Genomic DNA, 16,061 nt, shown 5'->3' with positions numbered 1-16,061 from the left:
TGTCGCGCTTTAGGAGACTTTCTGGTCAACCGGCCTAAAGGCAATTGAACTTATTGAGAATGGCGGACTCGTAATAATCTGGGTTTTAATTGAAATTGCTTTGACTACACCATTGCAAACTTTACTAAATCACGGCCACTAAAACGTTTTTGCGTTTTTCACTCCGTCACAGAGCGAACCTGACAAGCAAATTGGGTTTATTTTGTAGGTAAGCATTGGAGAGAGCGACGGGGAGGGAGAGAGGAGGGAGGACTGCAGAGAGTAATGGTCCCTTTGTGTCCCAGTGAAGCTACAGGCGAGGTAGTTAGTTGGGTAAGGCTCCCTCTTTCCTTCCCTCCTCCCCCAGCGTTCCCATCAATGGCCCTCTTTGTCTTTCCAAAGTATCACACAGCCGATTAAACGGCGGGAATTATAGGAGTCAGGCTTAACCCGCAGTACATCGAGAAACACTAACGAACGTGCAACACACCAGAACTCTGAATTAAATTATGGACCCAGGAATCCAAAACCAATCATGCATCGAGGTCTTTAAATTCACAAGAGCCAGCTTAAAGGGGCGGTGTCGTGTAAAATCAACTTTTTTTTTTTTTTTAGCTTCACATCATGATATAATGTGACTCCATCATCAAAAACACACCTGGACTGTTGTTTTGATTCTTTCATGAATGTCTGACTAAATCTTTTGATCTCTATGGCAACCATTCAAGCACCTTAATTGGTGCTGTTCCTCCTCCGAGCGGCAAATTCCAAACTTCTGGAGTTTCCGGCTCTCAGAGCAGCCCTCCTCCATCAACTACCTCACTCAGCTCCTTTAGACTAGCCAACAGCAATTAGCAAACACCTGTGCATCAGTTCAGCTTATTGTGTGAGCTACTTCTCAGTGAAACGCTGGAAAACAACAACAAAAAACATTGTTAAAGGGTTAATAGTGGCTAGTTGAGCCACTAGTTGAGATTCAGGATATTAGGAAAACATAATTTTGTGACAATATGGCTAATCCTGTCATATTGATTAACCCAAATCTTTCTTATTAAACTCTTCTTTTTCCCTGTTGTAATGAAGTTTGGACTATTAACTCAGAGCTTTAAGACACCTATCGCAATTTCATCTGTTACATTGAGTCATATTTACAGGTCAAAAAGACTCAAAAACTAATGTTCCCAGAACAACTGATGTTCTCCATCCAGTTTACAATCGCCTTGCTGTTTTGTGACGTTCTGTCACACAAAACAAAATAGACTGAAGTTTATGGTCGCAACAGGAAATAATGTGTTCAGTGGGTGTTTCGTGTAAAAACACGAACGTGACACGGTCACTGCCTAATTGCATATTTATGTAGTCAAATCGTAGACAAATAACTGCCATTTCATGTGCAAATTGGAATCCACAACAAGCCTGCGTGACACACAACAAGCGGTGTGATCAAAGCAAACGAGAAACCTCATCTTATAGAAAAGAGTTTATTCATAATGATAATAAAACATTTTTTTTACACAAATTATTTCTCTGGAATCTTACAACACAGCACTATTGAAATAATAAAAATAATAATAAAAAAGTTATGTTTCCCTCTTGTGGCGCTTCCTGGCACTACACCTGTTACAATAGTGAGGATAAATAAATTCTTCTACTGGTGTCCACTCAGGTCGGTGCCGAGCAGAAGCTCGTGAGACGCCTGACGTGATGCGAGGAGCTGAGAGGTGATCGGTCCGATCTCTAGTCGGTTACGATGAGCTCGTCGCAGCCCCAGTCCTCGTAGCTGCCGTCAGGAAGGTACCGACGGATGATGATGGGGATCTTTCTGCTTCTGTTGGAACGGACGGATTAAAAAGTCTTTACAAAGAAAAAAAAAAGGGGAATTTGGTTCTCAAATGTGAGAGGAAAAAAAGCTAAATGGGACTTACTTAAGTTCCTTCATGGCTATCTGCAAGGGGTCCGTTTCTCCTTCCAATTCCACCATGACCGGAGCGCACATGCTGCCGAAACGACACATCAGGATGAGCTTTTATTATGAGAATTTAGTGGATCAAAATTCCAGCGTCACGTTAAGGCGGTGAATGTAAACACAGAAGTAGAAACGTAGCATACTTCCTAATAAGCACAATGGAGTACGGGAGTTCCCCGAACCGTTTTGAGCAAGCAGGAAAGCCGACTTCCTCAGAGAGGGTCATTGTCTGGGCCAAACTTTAAAAAAAGGGCTTAAAAACAATTTTGTGGGGCGTTCCCCCAAAAATAAATGGATGTTTTGCATAACCCTTTATAAAAAGCTAATAGGCCCATATCAGAGGGATTTTTATGAATATAAACCATATTAAAGTCTTTGTGCACTCTGACCCTGATCATGGTTTAAATCTGAGTCCTGGTCGCTGGAGAACTGACCTAGATAGGGCTGTCAGTTCCATGAGCTCATCTCAGCTTTGTTGACAAAAATCCTTGTAAAATATGACATGGATTAATGAAACGAAAGGGAAACTTTAGAAAGGTTTTTGAAGGCATGCATCTGGCATAAAACCAAAGTCGCCTGTCAGAGAAACTACGATTATGCAGGATAAGTTTCCATAAGGGGAACAATCATTTAAAAATGCTTTTTTTCCCCATATTTACTCAGGTTATTTTTGTTGGACAATAGTCGTTTGATGATCTGAAAGACATTACATTTACAGGAGACAGTGACTCCGTGCTGTCTCAATAACAGACAGATCATCTCAAAGATTTGTTGACAAAAATTCAACTTCAGTATGCAAACAACTCACGCTATCTGCAGAGCTCGGGTCCCCAGCACTCTGGCCCTCTCATACTTGGTCATGTACGGCGTGGTGATTCTCTTCTGGTTTGCTTGCTGACCCTCTCCTGCGGGAAGGATCTGCACATTCTCCTGATCTTCCTGCTCGACACAAAGAAAACCCACAGATTCGGACTGAACTTGACCACAAATACAATGACATCCGGGTTGGATCAACCATATTATTTTATCTAGATGGTTTTTTTTAATCGACACTTACGTCCTCGACGTTCTCGAGGTCATCTAATCCTTCATCCTCCTCGGCGTAATCAAAATCTCCGTCGTCGAAGCTACAAATTTATTAACATGTTAGCTAAGTCGCTAATCGCCCGTTAGCATCACATTTAGCTAATACAGAATATTTCCGTAAACGTCGATCTTAATGTTCACTGTTGGTGCTGAGTGAGTACTTACTTATCTTCGTTGTCGGACATGTTTTATGTGGAGACGTTCGTATATTCCTTTGTTATTCTCCTTCAGGTGCTCGTTTTGTTGTCAACATTGGGCCGCATGAACGGTATGCGTGACTTCCGGTTGAGTGGTACGCCGGTAAATATTCCGTGCGCAATGACGAAGAACATTTGAGTTCCGTTAATTTAAAACAATAAATCTTCTTCACCTTTTAGACGCATAAAGTTCGATAGTCTTTACACATTTCTTATTCGTATTATGAACAGTTTTTTCTCAAAGTTATTAATACCCCCTGCGAAGTTAGACTGAATCTTTTTTTCGTACAACCAAGCCAAAAACTTTTATTTCAGTTTTCTACAAAAAAAAGCTCGTTTTAAAATTATTGTGCGTAAAGAAATCTTCTCAGATATTTTTCACAAGTTCTGTATTTATTTCTTGCTGTCTCATTTTTCAGCACGACCTTTGCTCATTATCTCGTTTAAGTCGGAGTACAACCAAAAAGTACATGCATTTTGAGTAATTCAATTACTAAAGTGAATCTTTTATGTATTATTGACCTTTTCAGTTACTTAAGACAATTGTGACTTAGTTAACAGAATTTTTTTTTTAATTTTATTTTCAGAAATTGCAAGTTATGGTAAATCTACAATTATGCCTTTCAATATTTAACCTCTCTTGATCCCAAATTTCAACACTTCATAGGGCACCAACACTGTAAAAAGTACGTATATTTATCATTATAGATCGTTGAAAGAATACAGATGGGAGCAGATCATAAAGTTGAACTGGGGGGGAAAAACCCCCCCAAAAAAGCATGACATGAAATGTGAAGCAGCAGACAAAATGTAATTATGAAGCCAGTCAAACGAAGTTGAATCCTTCGTGAATTAAAATGTTGCGGACCAAAAAATATGAATGACATTACACCATCAGGTATCAACGGGCTTAATTGTCGAGGAAGATACTTTGACAAAACAAAAAAGTGCCATTTCACAAAAATAAAGAGCTTAAATACATAAATTTAGCAGACCGAAGTTGCACGTTTTTATATCAAACTTGAGATGGGCATGGATTACGGGTTGTTCCTGCGGTGGGAATGCTTTTTCAGCTCTTTTTCTCCACGGCCTCCTTGCTGCTCTCTGGTTTGTGATTCAGCATTTTAAAGACATTCGGGGCCTTCAGCTTTCCTCTGGTCTTCTTCGGCCCGTCCTTCTGAAAGCCTGATGAGAATCCAGGAGAGATATCAGATTATTCACGACCTAACGCAAAATAAGTGACTCTGGATGTTAAAGCTTTTTATCTGACTCACTCTTATTTCTTGTGCTTTCCGTATCTTCATCTCTTTCTCTAATGACAAAAACCAAAGTTTTCAGCCTGTTATTGTAAAAGACTTTTTATTTGTCCCCATATACCTGTCCTGATCCAGGCTGCTGATGATCTGGTTCCTCTGTTCAATGATGGTGACCAGCTCAGTCATCAGCTGCTGTTCCCGGCCTCGGTCCTCCTGATCCCAGTCTTTCTCTGATTAGAAAAGTAAAACCACAAAAAATTAATGGCGACTCAAATCGATCATGTTTCCATTGCCAGGATGGCCGATGTCCAGCAGAAAGGACTCAAACCTACCGGGCTTGTTGAGGAGACATCTGAGCTTGTACTCCACATCCGCTTGCCTGTCCTCTAATATTTGCTGTTTTGTGCTGAAAACCCCCAAAACAAAACGAACAATCAGATCAAACAAAATCAAACTGCTGAAAGAAATGGCAGCTTGTTTAAAGTAAATTATTCCTTAATATTTATGAAAAATTACCAGCCAACCATAAGTAAATTAGTGACAATAATGATACATATCATCCCTGAAATTATCGCGATAAATAACCTGTGCTAGCTGCAGGTCATTTCACTCAAAGCTAACATTTCTTCATCAGTATCAAGAAAATATTAAATTAAAACAAGATTCTGTTTCTTGCTTAAAAGTTACTTGTAAGTTAGTTTTGTCTTATTTTCAAGATATTTACCATAAAAACGAGACCAAAAATACTAAGATTTTGTGTTTTTTGCAGTGTGAGTCGGGAATTCGTTCAATCGACCAACACAAAGTCGTGCAGAAGTTGTGAAATAGAAGGACAATAACAGGATCGCCGACATTTTTACCAAAAAATATATGAAAACGCTTTTCATTGGCTCGCCCTTACAGAATCAGACGCGGTTGTTTCGATGGGAGTGTACACCACATCTGACCACTGAATGTTTCTCTGCTTCTTCCTTGCAAAATTTTCTTTGAAGAAAAGGAAGTGAAATTATTTACGGGTGTTTGGATAGCTTATTTTTTCTTTATTGGAAAAAATATTTTTGGAGGCAATAAATTTGTCGCATTTGGTCCATAAGAGTGAGGAACCTAACAGATCTCGACGGCCTTCACAGAGCAGCTGGAATAAAATACACACAGGTCTCTCTACTGATTCTGGAGGCTATTGGTTGGACTGGATTTTATTGAGGGGTATGAGAATAAAGGGGGTAGACAATTTGTTTCGGTTGAATTTGAAACCATATGTTATTTTTCTTTCGTTTAAGTTCTGCACGTTTCTTTTTTTTTTTTTTTTTGTCGGTTTCACCGGACGAAGATCCCGAGAAGGTTGAACGATGTTTGTGTTTCTAATGCGGAGGAATTTCACGGCACCGCATCTCACAGCCGGAACCTCGGCCCGGTCCACTTACAGGTAGACCAGTTCTTTGTTTCTGCGCAGCAGAGCGTGTTGCTCGTGGACGAGGCCGAACCACTCGGTCAGCATCTGCTCTTCTTTGCCTGAAACAGAAACAAACACATTTGCTGGAAACTATGAGCCGCCGTAGAGAGGGAGGCGAAGTTTTACGTAGATACCCTGACGGAGCGTCAGCCGTACCCGTCCTGCCGTCTCGAATGCTCCTCTCCAGCTCCACTCCTCGTTGCTCCAGCGCCTCCAGGTCGCCGTCCAAGCTCCTCATCTGCTTCCTCAGGTCTTCCGTGGAAACGCCCCGGTCCGTCCGCACCTGCCGTGGCGACAGGCAGGTCGCCATTTTGCTGCGGGAAAGCGTCGATTGCGAACATGTCGGAGGTTTTTTTCTGTACCTGCCTCCTGATGAGAGGGAAACCGTGTCCAGGCGCCGGCCCACGAGTGGACGACAGGTTCTGAACCGTCTGTGACCGGGACATCTTGGGCCCCTCCGAGAATGGATTTTCTTTACAGGCAGACTGGAAATAGGGGAGAAAAACACTGACGAATGATTTATGTGTCAGAACTGGAAAAAGAGCAGCAGTGTTTGGTAGGCTGTAATATTTCAAGTGACATTTTGCATGCAAATAATGTGTCACTGTAACAAATGTCACTGACGACACATCATTCCAGGAATTATTGCTATAAATTATGATGTTGTCATTTCGACACCACTTTCATCTAATGTTATAATAATCAGAATGTCATATTAATGCAATTATGTCCAATCAAAAATACAAGAAAACTCCACCTGACAAATATTTGACACTGTAACTGGAAAACATTTTAAGTATCCAAAATAAAATAAAAAAAAAACAATAACTATAATGTTTTATGAAATCTCTGTAACCAAAACTGAATTTAAAAAGAGAAAACAGGCAAAATTGGAAATTAGGACTGTCGTAAAAAAACAAAAACAAAAACAAGCCAACTGCTTCGTAGTGGGTGTCAAATATTTGCGGTGTCTCACAAAATGCCCCCTTTTCAAATATGTTAAAGGGGAGCATCTCCATAACGACTGTTGTCCGACTGTAAATGATCGGGTTCGTTTTGATTCATCATGCCATTAATTGATTTACTGCAAACATGCTTGCAGAAAGGGAACTAATGTCAGACAGTGAGGAGAAAAAACAGGTTGTGTGTCATTTTATAGAACGTGTGTGAGCACAGGAAGCTTGCCGCAGCGATCTCTGCTGAAACTGATATCACTATTTATGAAAACAGGAACACCTCAGGCAGCGTAACAAGGTCTGGTGTTTTGTTTCTTGTTTTATGATAGTACCTTACTGTAAGAAAAGTTTCTGAACATAAAACCTTCTGGAACCAAACAAGTAAGTATTAATACATGTTTAATTCTTTGCTGTAGTAGTTTTGTGTCGTACCTCCCCTTCACACGCTGAGACGGACCGGTCGGCGCCACTGATCTCGGAGTGTTCAGACGGCATCGCCGGCACGGACAGACTCCTGGGTAAGCCGGCGCTCCTCTGTGTGTCAGAGGACCTCGGCTGTGCCGCGTGTGGCGGACCGCTCTGATCCCCGTCTGCGGGTTCTCCGCTGACGATTCCCACCGAGTTACCTGCCCGTGCCGGGTCCGGCTGCGCTCCTTCTAGTTCCTCTGTAAAAACACGCGCATCCCCGTCCCGTCTTCCCTCCGCCTTCCGCTCAGACTCGCTGCTGGGTTCTTCTCCGCCCTGGACGCGAGCGACGCCGCCGTCCTCCGAGGGGCCGCCAGGAGGCCCGGTCCGACTGGCCGCCTCCTCCTGCTTCGGAGCTTCATCGACCTCGTCCTCCTCCTCTTCCTCAAATGGATTAAGAGAGGGCATCCTGGGCCTGTTCCATGGCGTCTGCGTGTTGGAGACGGGTTTGGACCGAGGGACGGGTACCGGAGGTGGCGCCGGGGGCAGCTGGGTCCAGGGTCCAGGATGCACCATGGCCATCCAGGGATGGTTGCTTTTCACTATAGGGCTCGTGCTGGTTGCACAAGGAAAGAGAGAACAGGGAACATTAGAGGTTTCTAATGTCCTTCACTGCAAAAAAACAGAAAACCACACCAAGCATTTCTGGTCCAATTTCAGTCGCAAATATCTTAGTTCACTTGAAATGAAGCAAAAGTAACTTTTCATCAAGACAGTGGAGGTTGTTTTAAGTCGATAATTCCTTAATATTATTGAAAAAGTAGTTTTAGTCCATTGGCAGATTATTTCACTTGTGACATTGAAAAAATGATTGTTAGAAGTGAAATAATCTGACCATGAAACAAAAACGTTTCCTTTTATATATTGAGGAGTTATTGACTTAAAACAAGCCGCTATGTCTTGCTGAAAATAAACTTGTGAGTTAGTTTCATCTCATTTCAAGTGAATGGGGATATTTACAGACCAAAAACACTCGGTAAGATTTCTGTGCTTTTGAAGTAACTGGAACTTACACACTTCCTGTTTGACCCCTGAACACCGGTTCAAAACGATCGTTTCACTTCTTCGTTACAGTCTTTGACTTTGTGATCATTTAGGCTGTTTTATATAGAAACCACCTGGAGCTCTGCTGAGCTCTTAAATGAGGCAAAAAACCAAGCAATCATGAAGGAAAACTCATCATTTTTAGTGAAATACTTCAGAAATCTCTGTGAGCTTCACTACTGAAGCCTCGTCAAAGTTCTGACTGTGAAACCAGAACCGTTCCAGGTTCAACAAGCCCCGACTGAGGAAGAGGACAAGTTAAACTCTCACATATGAAACTCCAGTTCTTGTCGATTGTCCGCCTTTCAATTCCCTTTGGCCGTGAAGTCGTGCTCTGATTGGTGGACACGTTTCTGGCCGACCCGGGGAAATCCTGGCGGTCCGGTTCTGGAGCGAAGACCAAGCCTAGCTTTGGTTTATCCGGCTGAGCCGCCCAGCACTGATCAGCCCGTTTGAACTGCGATTAGATTAAATGTTGAATTTGTTGTGTACTTTATGTGTCATTTATTTATTTTTTATTGTATTTTAAGTCTCTCTCTGACGTGCACTTTGGGCTTTTTTTTTATAAAACATTCGCAATAAATTTCAGTTCATGTAAAAACAAAGAAATGTTAATTTTACTGTTTTCTCCCGTTTTTTCAAATTTACTCCACCCAAATTTTGCTTTTTAACAAAAACTTTTTCCAAAAACCAAAGTGTAGAAGTGAAAATGCATTTATTTAGGTTTTTTTTACAAAATAATTAATTTAAAATTTAATGCCAGCATGAATATAACTTTGTAGTTTTATCCATATTATGTTTATAGAGTTTTCTGTCTTCCATTGTGAAAATACTTTCCATCAGTTTTTCAGTTGTGCTTAAGTTTATTTAGTTATTTGCTGCACTTAGTTTTAAGCCTCCACAAAACTCTTTGTGTTGCATTTAACTAAATGACAAGCTCTCCAAATAAAACCTGACCGACTGTAATCAGATAGATTTTTTTAAAATTAAGTTGTTAAAAGTTTTAAGCATTTTGTCCAAATTAAATCCAATCTAATGCATATGATATATTAAAAAAGGCGAGGGAGGGCAACTTTTATATTTTTCTTTCTGCAAATTTTAGATCCTTTTATTGAGGAACGCTCCAGCTGACGCATTTGTTTTTCAAATCTCTTCTGGGTATTTTTCAGATTTGATGAACCAGGCACCGTACCACTGAAAACTTCATTAGGAGGTAAAAACGTGCTTCATGTCACTGTCATTTGTAAATAATAATAATTATCAAATAAAGTTCAGTGCACTTACAGGCCAGGAGGTTGAGGTGAAGATTCACGCGCGGTTTCTGATATCCATGTGCAGGAAAAACAAGAGCGAAAAAAAAGAAACAAAAACAATTTATCCGTTTTAATTTCTGAATGAAGACTCACGGCGTCATGTAGAGAACATGAAGTCAAGTCAAAACTTGTTCACCTCCGGCGGCGGAGTCACTCATGGTCTGAGCGCTTCTGGACCTGGGCGCGGGAACAGGAGCCACAGAGGAGTCCAGGCTTCTCCTGGGAGCCGGGACAGGAAGCGCGCCTCCCTCCGTGGCTCGCCGCGGCTCGGCGTAGCGAGGCACGCTGCAGATGGCCGACCCGCTCAGAGAGTAGAAACCCGTCTGGATCGGACGAGCGGGCCGACGGCCATCAGACCCGAGTTGCTGCTCGCTGTCGACGCCGGCAGCGTTTCTGTCCGTGGCATGGTGAGAGCAGATGAAGGACGTCTGAGCACTTCCCGGAGCGTAGGAGCCTGGCAAGAGAACGCAGCGGCAAACTTTGCACCTGAAAGACAACGGATCAAATACAAAGAGTTTGATGTAACGCTAAAGGTGTTGCAGGGTTTACAGCTCAAATGTGCTGCTTGTACACATGAGTCGCAAAACATCATCGAGGAGTTTTGGCCTATTTTCTTGTGCACACTTGAATTAAGACTAGCAACTATAAAAGTGGATTTTCAGAGAGACATAGCAGCTTGTGTTAACTCAGTATTTTCTTAGTTTTGATATTTAAACATTACAAGTTCTACTGGTAAATTATTTCACTTATAATTAGCAATTTTTCATCAACACTCAGGAATTATAAACTTAAAACAAGCTCCCATGTCTTGCTGAAAAGTTACTCATAAGTTATTTTTGTCCTATTTCAAGTTTAATAAGACATTTGCACAAGAAACTAGAGCAAAAATACTTGGAAAGGTTTTGCCCACGATTGTAAAAGACGCATGTCAGATTAACTTTTTTTCAGCAAACCTTGGTGTATTTTAATGCGATTTCAAGAAAATATCGACAGAGATTAGCGCAAAATTCTAACATGGGAAGGAAAAGGACAATATTTGTCACAAATAATCTGGAAAATGTATTAGTTGTTCACTCCACAAGTGGAGGACAGGCTGAAAGGTCAACATTCAAGCTTTTGCCATACATTCAAGCCGCCTACGTTTTGAGAGAAGCAAACGTCGCGACGCGATGCGTAACCCGCGTTAGAACGGCCTAATCAAATTCCAGAGCTAGAAAATTAAAGTCCACACGCGCTCTCTGTCCAATCTGACTGGTCTTGACCTACTTTGCGACAAAAGAAGAAGAAAAAAACTCCAGTCTCCAGATAATTTCGCTAACTGTAATTCACTCCCAAAAAAAATCCCAAAGAAGAACACGTCTGATAAAAAGCATCAAGAGGGACGGACACTTCAACAAGGCGCTGCCTAGTCACAGCCGGGCGTGGAGGTCAAATGTCAACAGAGGTGAAGTGAGGCGCATTAGAGACAAACGTCGAGTTCATTCCAACCGGGAGCGACTCTCACCTGAAGCAGCCGCGGTGGTAAACCTTCCCGTCAGCCAGACGCTTCTGTATGAGGTGAACCGGCTTGAAGCAGAGGGAACACACCGCCCTGGGCCTCAGGCCAGCATGACCGTCCTCCTTACTGGTTTCCAGTTCAGTCAGGCTCTGAAAGCAGAAGAGAAACCAGGCAGTCGGACGCGAGGCGAGTAAGACAGAGAGAGCGATGGAGAGAGAGCGGGAGGCGCCGTACCTTCTGGCTTCTCAGAGTTTTATTCACCTTGGTGACGTTCAGGACCTGCGACGACCACGACCTGCAGGGACCTGAGGTCAACACAGGACAGTTGAGGGGAAATGAAACCGTAAATATATTACAGTTGATTTAAAAAAAAAATTTAAAATAATAATAAAAAATCTCGGTCACTTTGTAGATTGTTGCTCCGAAAACAACACTTTTCAAAACGCTGCTTGTTTTTGTTTAAATCCTGCAGCACACATGCTGGCCGCTATGCTAGCATCGCTAACTAGAGGAAAACAACTCTTTGTTTAAGAGAGTTGTTACATTTACTCTATTACATTCACTTGAGTAACTTCTTGCTCAAGTACATTCAGAAGTAGTTTATTTCTACGCTGTACTTTGTACTTTTGCTGGAGTGATATGATTAGGAACTACTGCTGTTCTCATGTGAGTAAAAGTCCTGGACCCTCGACACAATTCAATGAAGAAAAAGTAAATATATTTTTAAAAGAAACGTACGGGACGCAGACCTCTTGTTTATGAACCAGCAGCTCTGTTGTTTTAATGTTATTTTTCTATCTGTTGAACCCATTGGGCCTTTTGAAGATTAACGCGACACAGAAAACACAACATATTGTCACTGGAAGTAGATTCAGTTGTTCTACAATATGCATTTACCTCCTGTAAGTAATGCTTTCCAGTAAAGATTCATATTGGAAAAGTTTGAAGGAGCGTTTTCTCCTGGCTAGATGTGTTTATTTGTAGTATCAGTTTTTATTTTCGTCTTAAAAATGACAGAATTTGCACATAAATGTATATTTTGTATGTTGATGGCGACATTTTTCAAAAACGTTAATGAATCAGATTTCACCGAATATTTTCTCACTCGTACTCGAGTCATTTCTTGGTCGGGTTCGCGTTTTCCTTTTGTTCGGGTAAAAAACAAGTTGAAGTCGTGCTCCTCTTACTTGATCATAAACGACACCATGTTGTTGTCATCAGAACAGAAATGGGGTGGGGAGAAAACAGCTGAAGTCCAAATGGAAACTTTGAAAGGTCTTCAGAAAAATGCTTATTAAGATCGCTTAAAAAATCAGATCAGTGGTGGGAAAAGTTTCTAGATTTAGAAATGATAATAAAAAGAAAAACATACAATACATGAAACACAAGCCCCAGCTATCCTTTTTCAATGTAATTGAATATATGTACAGATTTTTTTATTTAACCTTTGATTTTAAGAAACATTTCTAGAAAGGTCTAATTAATATTTTTATTTGTTATTTTTTGCCTGCCCCTTTAAGGCTGGACTCTGACCTTTAATTATGTTTTCCAACAAAAAGACTGTTACAAATCTGGAGCACAGCGTCTCCATGACAACCAAACCATTAGGCGCCATCTTTAAGCCCCCTGACCTGAGCGTTTCAGTAAAGTGCTAAAGTAAAGTGGAGGATCTGTGATGCTGTGGGCCAGGAGTCTTTTAATCATGACCTTTTAATTAATTAATTAATTTTTTTGTACTAAAACATGTCTGGAGTCATTAATGGTCTTATTAAATCTTCTTTAGGTAGGGAATACAGTTATAGCTCTTCATTAGCAAAAGGTCACGACCCCAGTCCAGCAGAAGGGTCTTTGTGCGACGACTGTAAAGTAAGTCTAAGAGTAAGCAGTTCATGCTGAAAGCGAAGCGGGCAGCTTAGCCAAAGAGCAGCACATGCAATCAAAGACAAACACACAGATGCGCGGCGACGGACCGGGAGATTCTCTGCTGAAGAAGTTGTACAACTGGGAGACGTAGGTGATGACGGCGAGAAAGTCGGGCGCGTCTGTGGCAACCATGTCCTGCGGGTCCAGCAGAGGAGGGATCCCCAGCTTCGCCTCTGCGACCTCGAAAGCCTGCGGAGCCGAGAGGATGAGCGAGTTTTCGCCGACACGCGGCGCGTCGGACACAATGCCGGCCGGGAAACTCCTGCCGGCTTGAACAAAGACGCGAGTGACTCACCAGCTTGTTATTTTGATAAACATTTCCCCTGGACAGAGAGCTGAAGTCTCTAGAGTGAAGCAAGAATAATAATGATTGAGAAAACAGTCAGAAACTGCCAGAAGCAGGAGAAAATAAAATCACAAACAAGCAAAATTAATGAATGAAAGATTACGCATCAGATCAAACTGGAGTGAGCAACGGTGCGGTTTCTTAAAACGTAACTGCGTGAGCATTTTGTTTTATCGCACCCTGCGCTATGCTTTATTGTGATTTCACGGTTTGGGAGGAAAGTGGGATCTTAAAAATGTTTTTGTAAATAAAACCGAGGCCTCCGTTTTCCTCCTGTGAACTCATCCAGTGTCGTGAATTGCATCCAGAAGTCACATGATTGCCATACTGAACGGACGCACTGATAAGGAAAAATTGGGCCAGTATTGACATCTCATATCAATATTACTGTTCACAGCAGTAACTATACAATTTTTACTGGTATTATAAATAGTTTGACACCATGGAAAAAACGACCACACTCCTACATCACTGTTACATCCCTAAACAAATATGGGGAACCTTTCCTGAAACAAACATTGGTTATTATCATAGATCCGGTTTTCCTCATGGGATCGATGTCGCCTTGTTAAAGGTTTACTGGGCCGATGCCGAGGTTAATGCAGAGACAGGCCTGGTCGCAATAAGCATTGAATCAATTAATCACATGACTAATTAAAATGAGCCATTTCCATGTGATTTATCATTTTTCTCTTTTTCTACCAAAACCTACTTTCTAGAGCCGACAAGCAAGGAGGTCACTCTGGAGGAGCTGCAGAGATCCACAGTGCAGATTAAATAATCTGTCATTCCCGCCAAATTGACAACTTTTGTGCTGGACGATAAATTGTCCCCCGAAGTTATCGCGATAAACGATAACATTGTCGAGACCGTTTTCAAGTCATAATGGTGCTTTAAATTTAAATAAACGTCTCCCACCGGAACCGAAAGGCATTTTAAATATCCAAAATAAATAAACAAAACAACACATAAAATGAATTACGAAGTTTCTGAAAACTATTATTATTATTTTGTTTTTTACTTTTTTTTTTGTCATCCAGTTTGTGGCAGAAACAGTGAAAATCAATACTTCAAATGAAAATTATTGATGATGTTTTAATTTATTATGCAATTAATTGATTAATCGCTTATTTTATTTATGTATATATATGTTCTGGTAACCGCAACAAAAGACGATCCTGTTAGGTGAGCTGAATATAAACATATGCCACACTTTTCAGATTATTATTATTGTCTTCTCTAAAGTTTAAATTGTTCCAAGCCTTTTACAGCGAGAAAACGCGTCCGATGATCCGGTCTGGGTCTGGAGAGGTTAAGAAGAGGGATTAGTCCAGCAGATTACAGACGAACCGAGCCGGTCCTCTTCAGCTCAGTCGGAACCGGATGGAGGAAACAGACGAGCCTTTCGGTCTACTCACATCAAGTCGGGTCGGTGTCTGTGGATGATGGCACAGAACGCCAGCCCATCCCTGAAGGAGGCTGACGCGTCCCTCACTTCCACGCCGGGGTAGCTGGCGCATGTGACGCGGCACCACTCCAGCAGCGCCTTCGGTGATGCTGCCATCTTTCAGAGAACATTTCCCCCTTCATCAAACAGAAAGGAAACGGGGTTTGTTTTGTTTTTTTGGCGAAGAGAGCAGAAAACGTTCAGCCTCTTCTGCCAAACCAACCGAACGACGCGCAGAGCCGACGAAGCAACAGGAAGGAAGTTTGTTTTCTTCACACTTCAATGTGCATCTTCACCACATAAAGATACCCACGCGAAAAAAGAGCGTGTGAAGATTTTAGCCACGACCAAAAGTTAAAAGAACCGGTTCTTCTCGCGCTCACTGACTCGGTTTCTCCCCAACGGGGGAGGAGAACTGCCGTCTGGATGCGTCCAGCGCCACGACGGCTCCCGACAGACCTGACAAAATAGGTGTTAATTTGAATAAAACCCAGCAAGTTGCTCGCTCCTCCTTTCTGTGCTGCACAGCCCGCAGCAGAGCGCCGCCGCTAGAGGGAGACGTAGAGCCGCTGTTTTTCTATAATTAGGAGGGAAAGGTCTCCAGTTACTGTCAGCAGGTCAAAGCACATGCTGTCCAACACGATTAAATCTTCTTTCTTTCTCATTATGAAGCCAATTACATGTATATCTTTGTATGATGACGTTCTTTATTCTTTTCCAATGTCTTTTTTTTATCAGCTTCCTTGTGTCTCCTTAAAAAAAGGAAATTTTTTTGCATTTTCAAATAAATTCAAGAAACTAGACTAAATGTTGCTTTGGTGGGACCAATTCTCATGGTAGATGTCAGTAAATGGCCCCTGTGACCTTGACTTAAGTGTAGATTTAAATCTTTTTAATAATGTTTTGCCTCATTTCCTCCAACAAACTTTTTTTTTTTTTTTTAGAAAACAGTATTTACTAATAAAGACTGCCTTACAGCCTTCTATTGTTATCCCAAAAGTTGTGAAACAACATTTGATGGCAAATATGGTTCACTGTTAAACTATGGAGTGCAGAACCCATAATTACAGAGAAAATACCTACATGTCTATTGCCATATAATCAGAAATACATGTATTCCAGTTATATGTGT

At 41.5% G+C, this 16,061-nt stretch overlaps 2 protein-coding genes across 2 annotated transcripts; both read right to left on the bottom strand.

Annotated features, from left to right (window-relative positions):
- Positions 1–1,444: 1,444 nt before the first annotated feature.
- On the bottom strand, positions 1,445–3,336 carry polr2f (RNA polymerase II, I and III subunit F). The gene is made up of 5 exons (XM_055036173.1): positions 3,197–3,336; positions 3,003–3,072; positions 2,754–2,884; positions 1,905–1,976; positions 1,445–1,807 (listed from the first exon to the last, which is right to left on the bottom strand). The coding sequence occupies exons 1-5, from the start codon at positions 3,214–3,216 to the stop codon at positions 1,717–1,719; spliced, it is 384 nt and encodes a 127-aa protein (XP_054892148.1). The 5' UTR covers positions 3,217–3,336; the 3' UTR covers positions 1,445–1,716.
- A 572-nt stretch (positions 3,337–3,908) lies between these two features.
- Positions 3,909–15,465, bottom strand: LOC129363840 (MICAL-like protein 1). Its single transcript, XM_055036153.1, has 16 exons — positions 15,153–15,465; positions 14,901–15,066; positions 13,432–13,480; positions 13,184–13,325; positions 11,448–11,518; positions 11,220–11,362; positions 9,852–10,201; positions 9,687–9,723; positions 7,326–7,914; positions 6,300–6,422; positions 6,094–6,220; positions 5,909–5,996; positions 4,817–4,890; positions 4,606–4,714; positions 4,503–4,540; positions 3,909–4,413 (listed from the first exon to the last, which is right to left on the bottom strand). The coding sequence occupies exons 2-16, from the start codon at positions 15,044–15,046 to the stop codon at positions 4,298–4,300; spliced, it is 2,202 nt and encodes a 733-aa protein (XP_054892128.1). The 5' UTR covers positions 15,047–15,066; positions 15,153–15,465; the 3' UTR covers positions 3,909–4,297.
- Between the last annotated feature and the right edge of the window lie 596 nt (positions 15,466–16,061).

This window comes from Poeciliopsis prolifica, unplaced genomic scaffold (assembly GCF_027474105.1).
Source record: "Poeciliopsis prolifica strain line A6 unplaced genomic scaffold, Auburn_PproV2 SCAFFOLD010, whole genome shotgun sequence".
NCBI lineage: Eukaryota > Metazoa > Chordata > Actinopteri > Cyprinodontiformes > Poeciliidae > Poeciliopsis > Poeciliopsis prolifica.
The sequence above is the reverse complement of the archived record's forward strand: the minus strand, read 5'-3'. Positions and strand labels throughout refer to the sequence as shown.

What these genes read in the sequence shown, in the direction of transcription:
- polr2f (XM_055036173.1), bottom strand. Translation starts at nt 3,216, where the DNA reads ATGTCCGACAACGAAGATAA. An exon ending in ACCTCGAGAACGTCGAGGAC is followed by an intron (nt 2,885 to 3,002) that starts GTAAGTGTCGAT and finishes TGTGTCGAGCAG; the next exon opens with GAAGATCAGGAGAATGTGCA. An exon ending in ATAGCCATGAAGGAACTTAA is followed by an intron (nt 1,808 to 1,904) that starts GTAAGTCCCATT and finishes CCGTTCCAACAG; the next exon opens with AAGCAGAAAGATCCCCATCA.
- LOC129363840 (XM_055036153.1), bottom strand. Translation starts at nt 15,046, where the DNA reads ATGGCAGCATCACCGAAGGCGCTGCTGGAGTGGTGCCGCGTCACATGC. An exon ending in GAGTGACTCCGCCGCCGGAG is followed by an intron (nt 9,724 to 9,851) that starts GTGAACAAGTTT and finishes CATGGATATCAG; the next exon opens with AAACCGCGCGTGAATCTTCA. An exon ending in GGAAAGCACAAGAAATAAGA is followed by an intron (nt 4,414 to 4,502) that starts GTGAGTCAGATA and finishes GATTCTCATCAG; the next exon opens with GCTTTCAGAAGGACGGGCCG.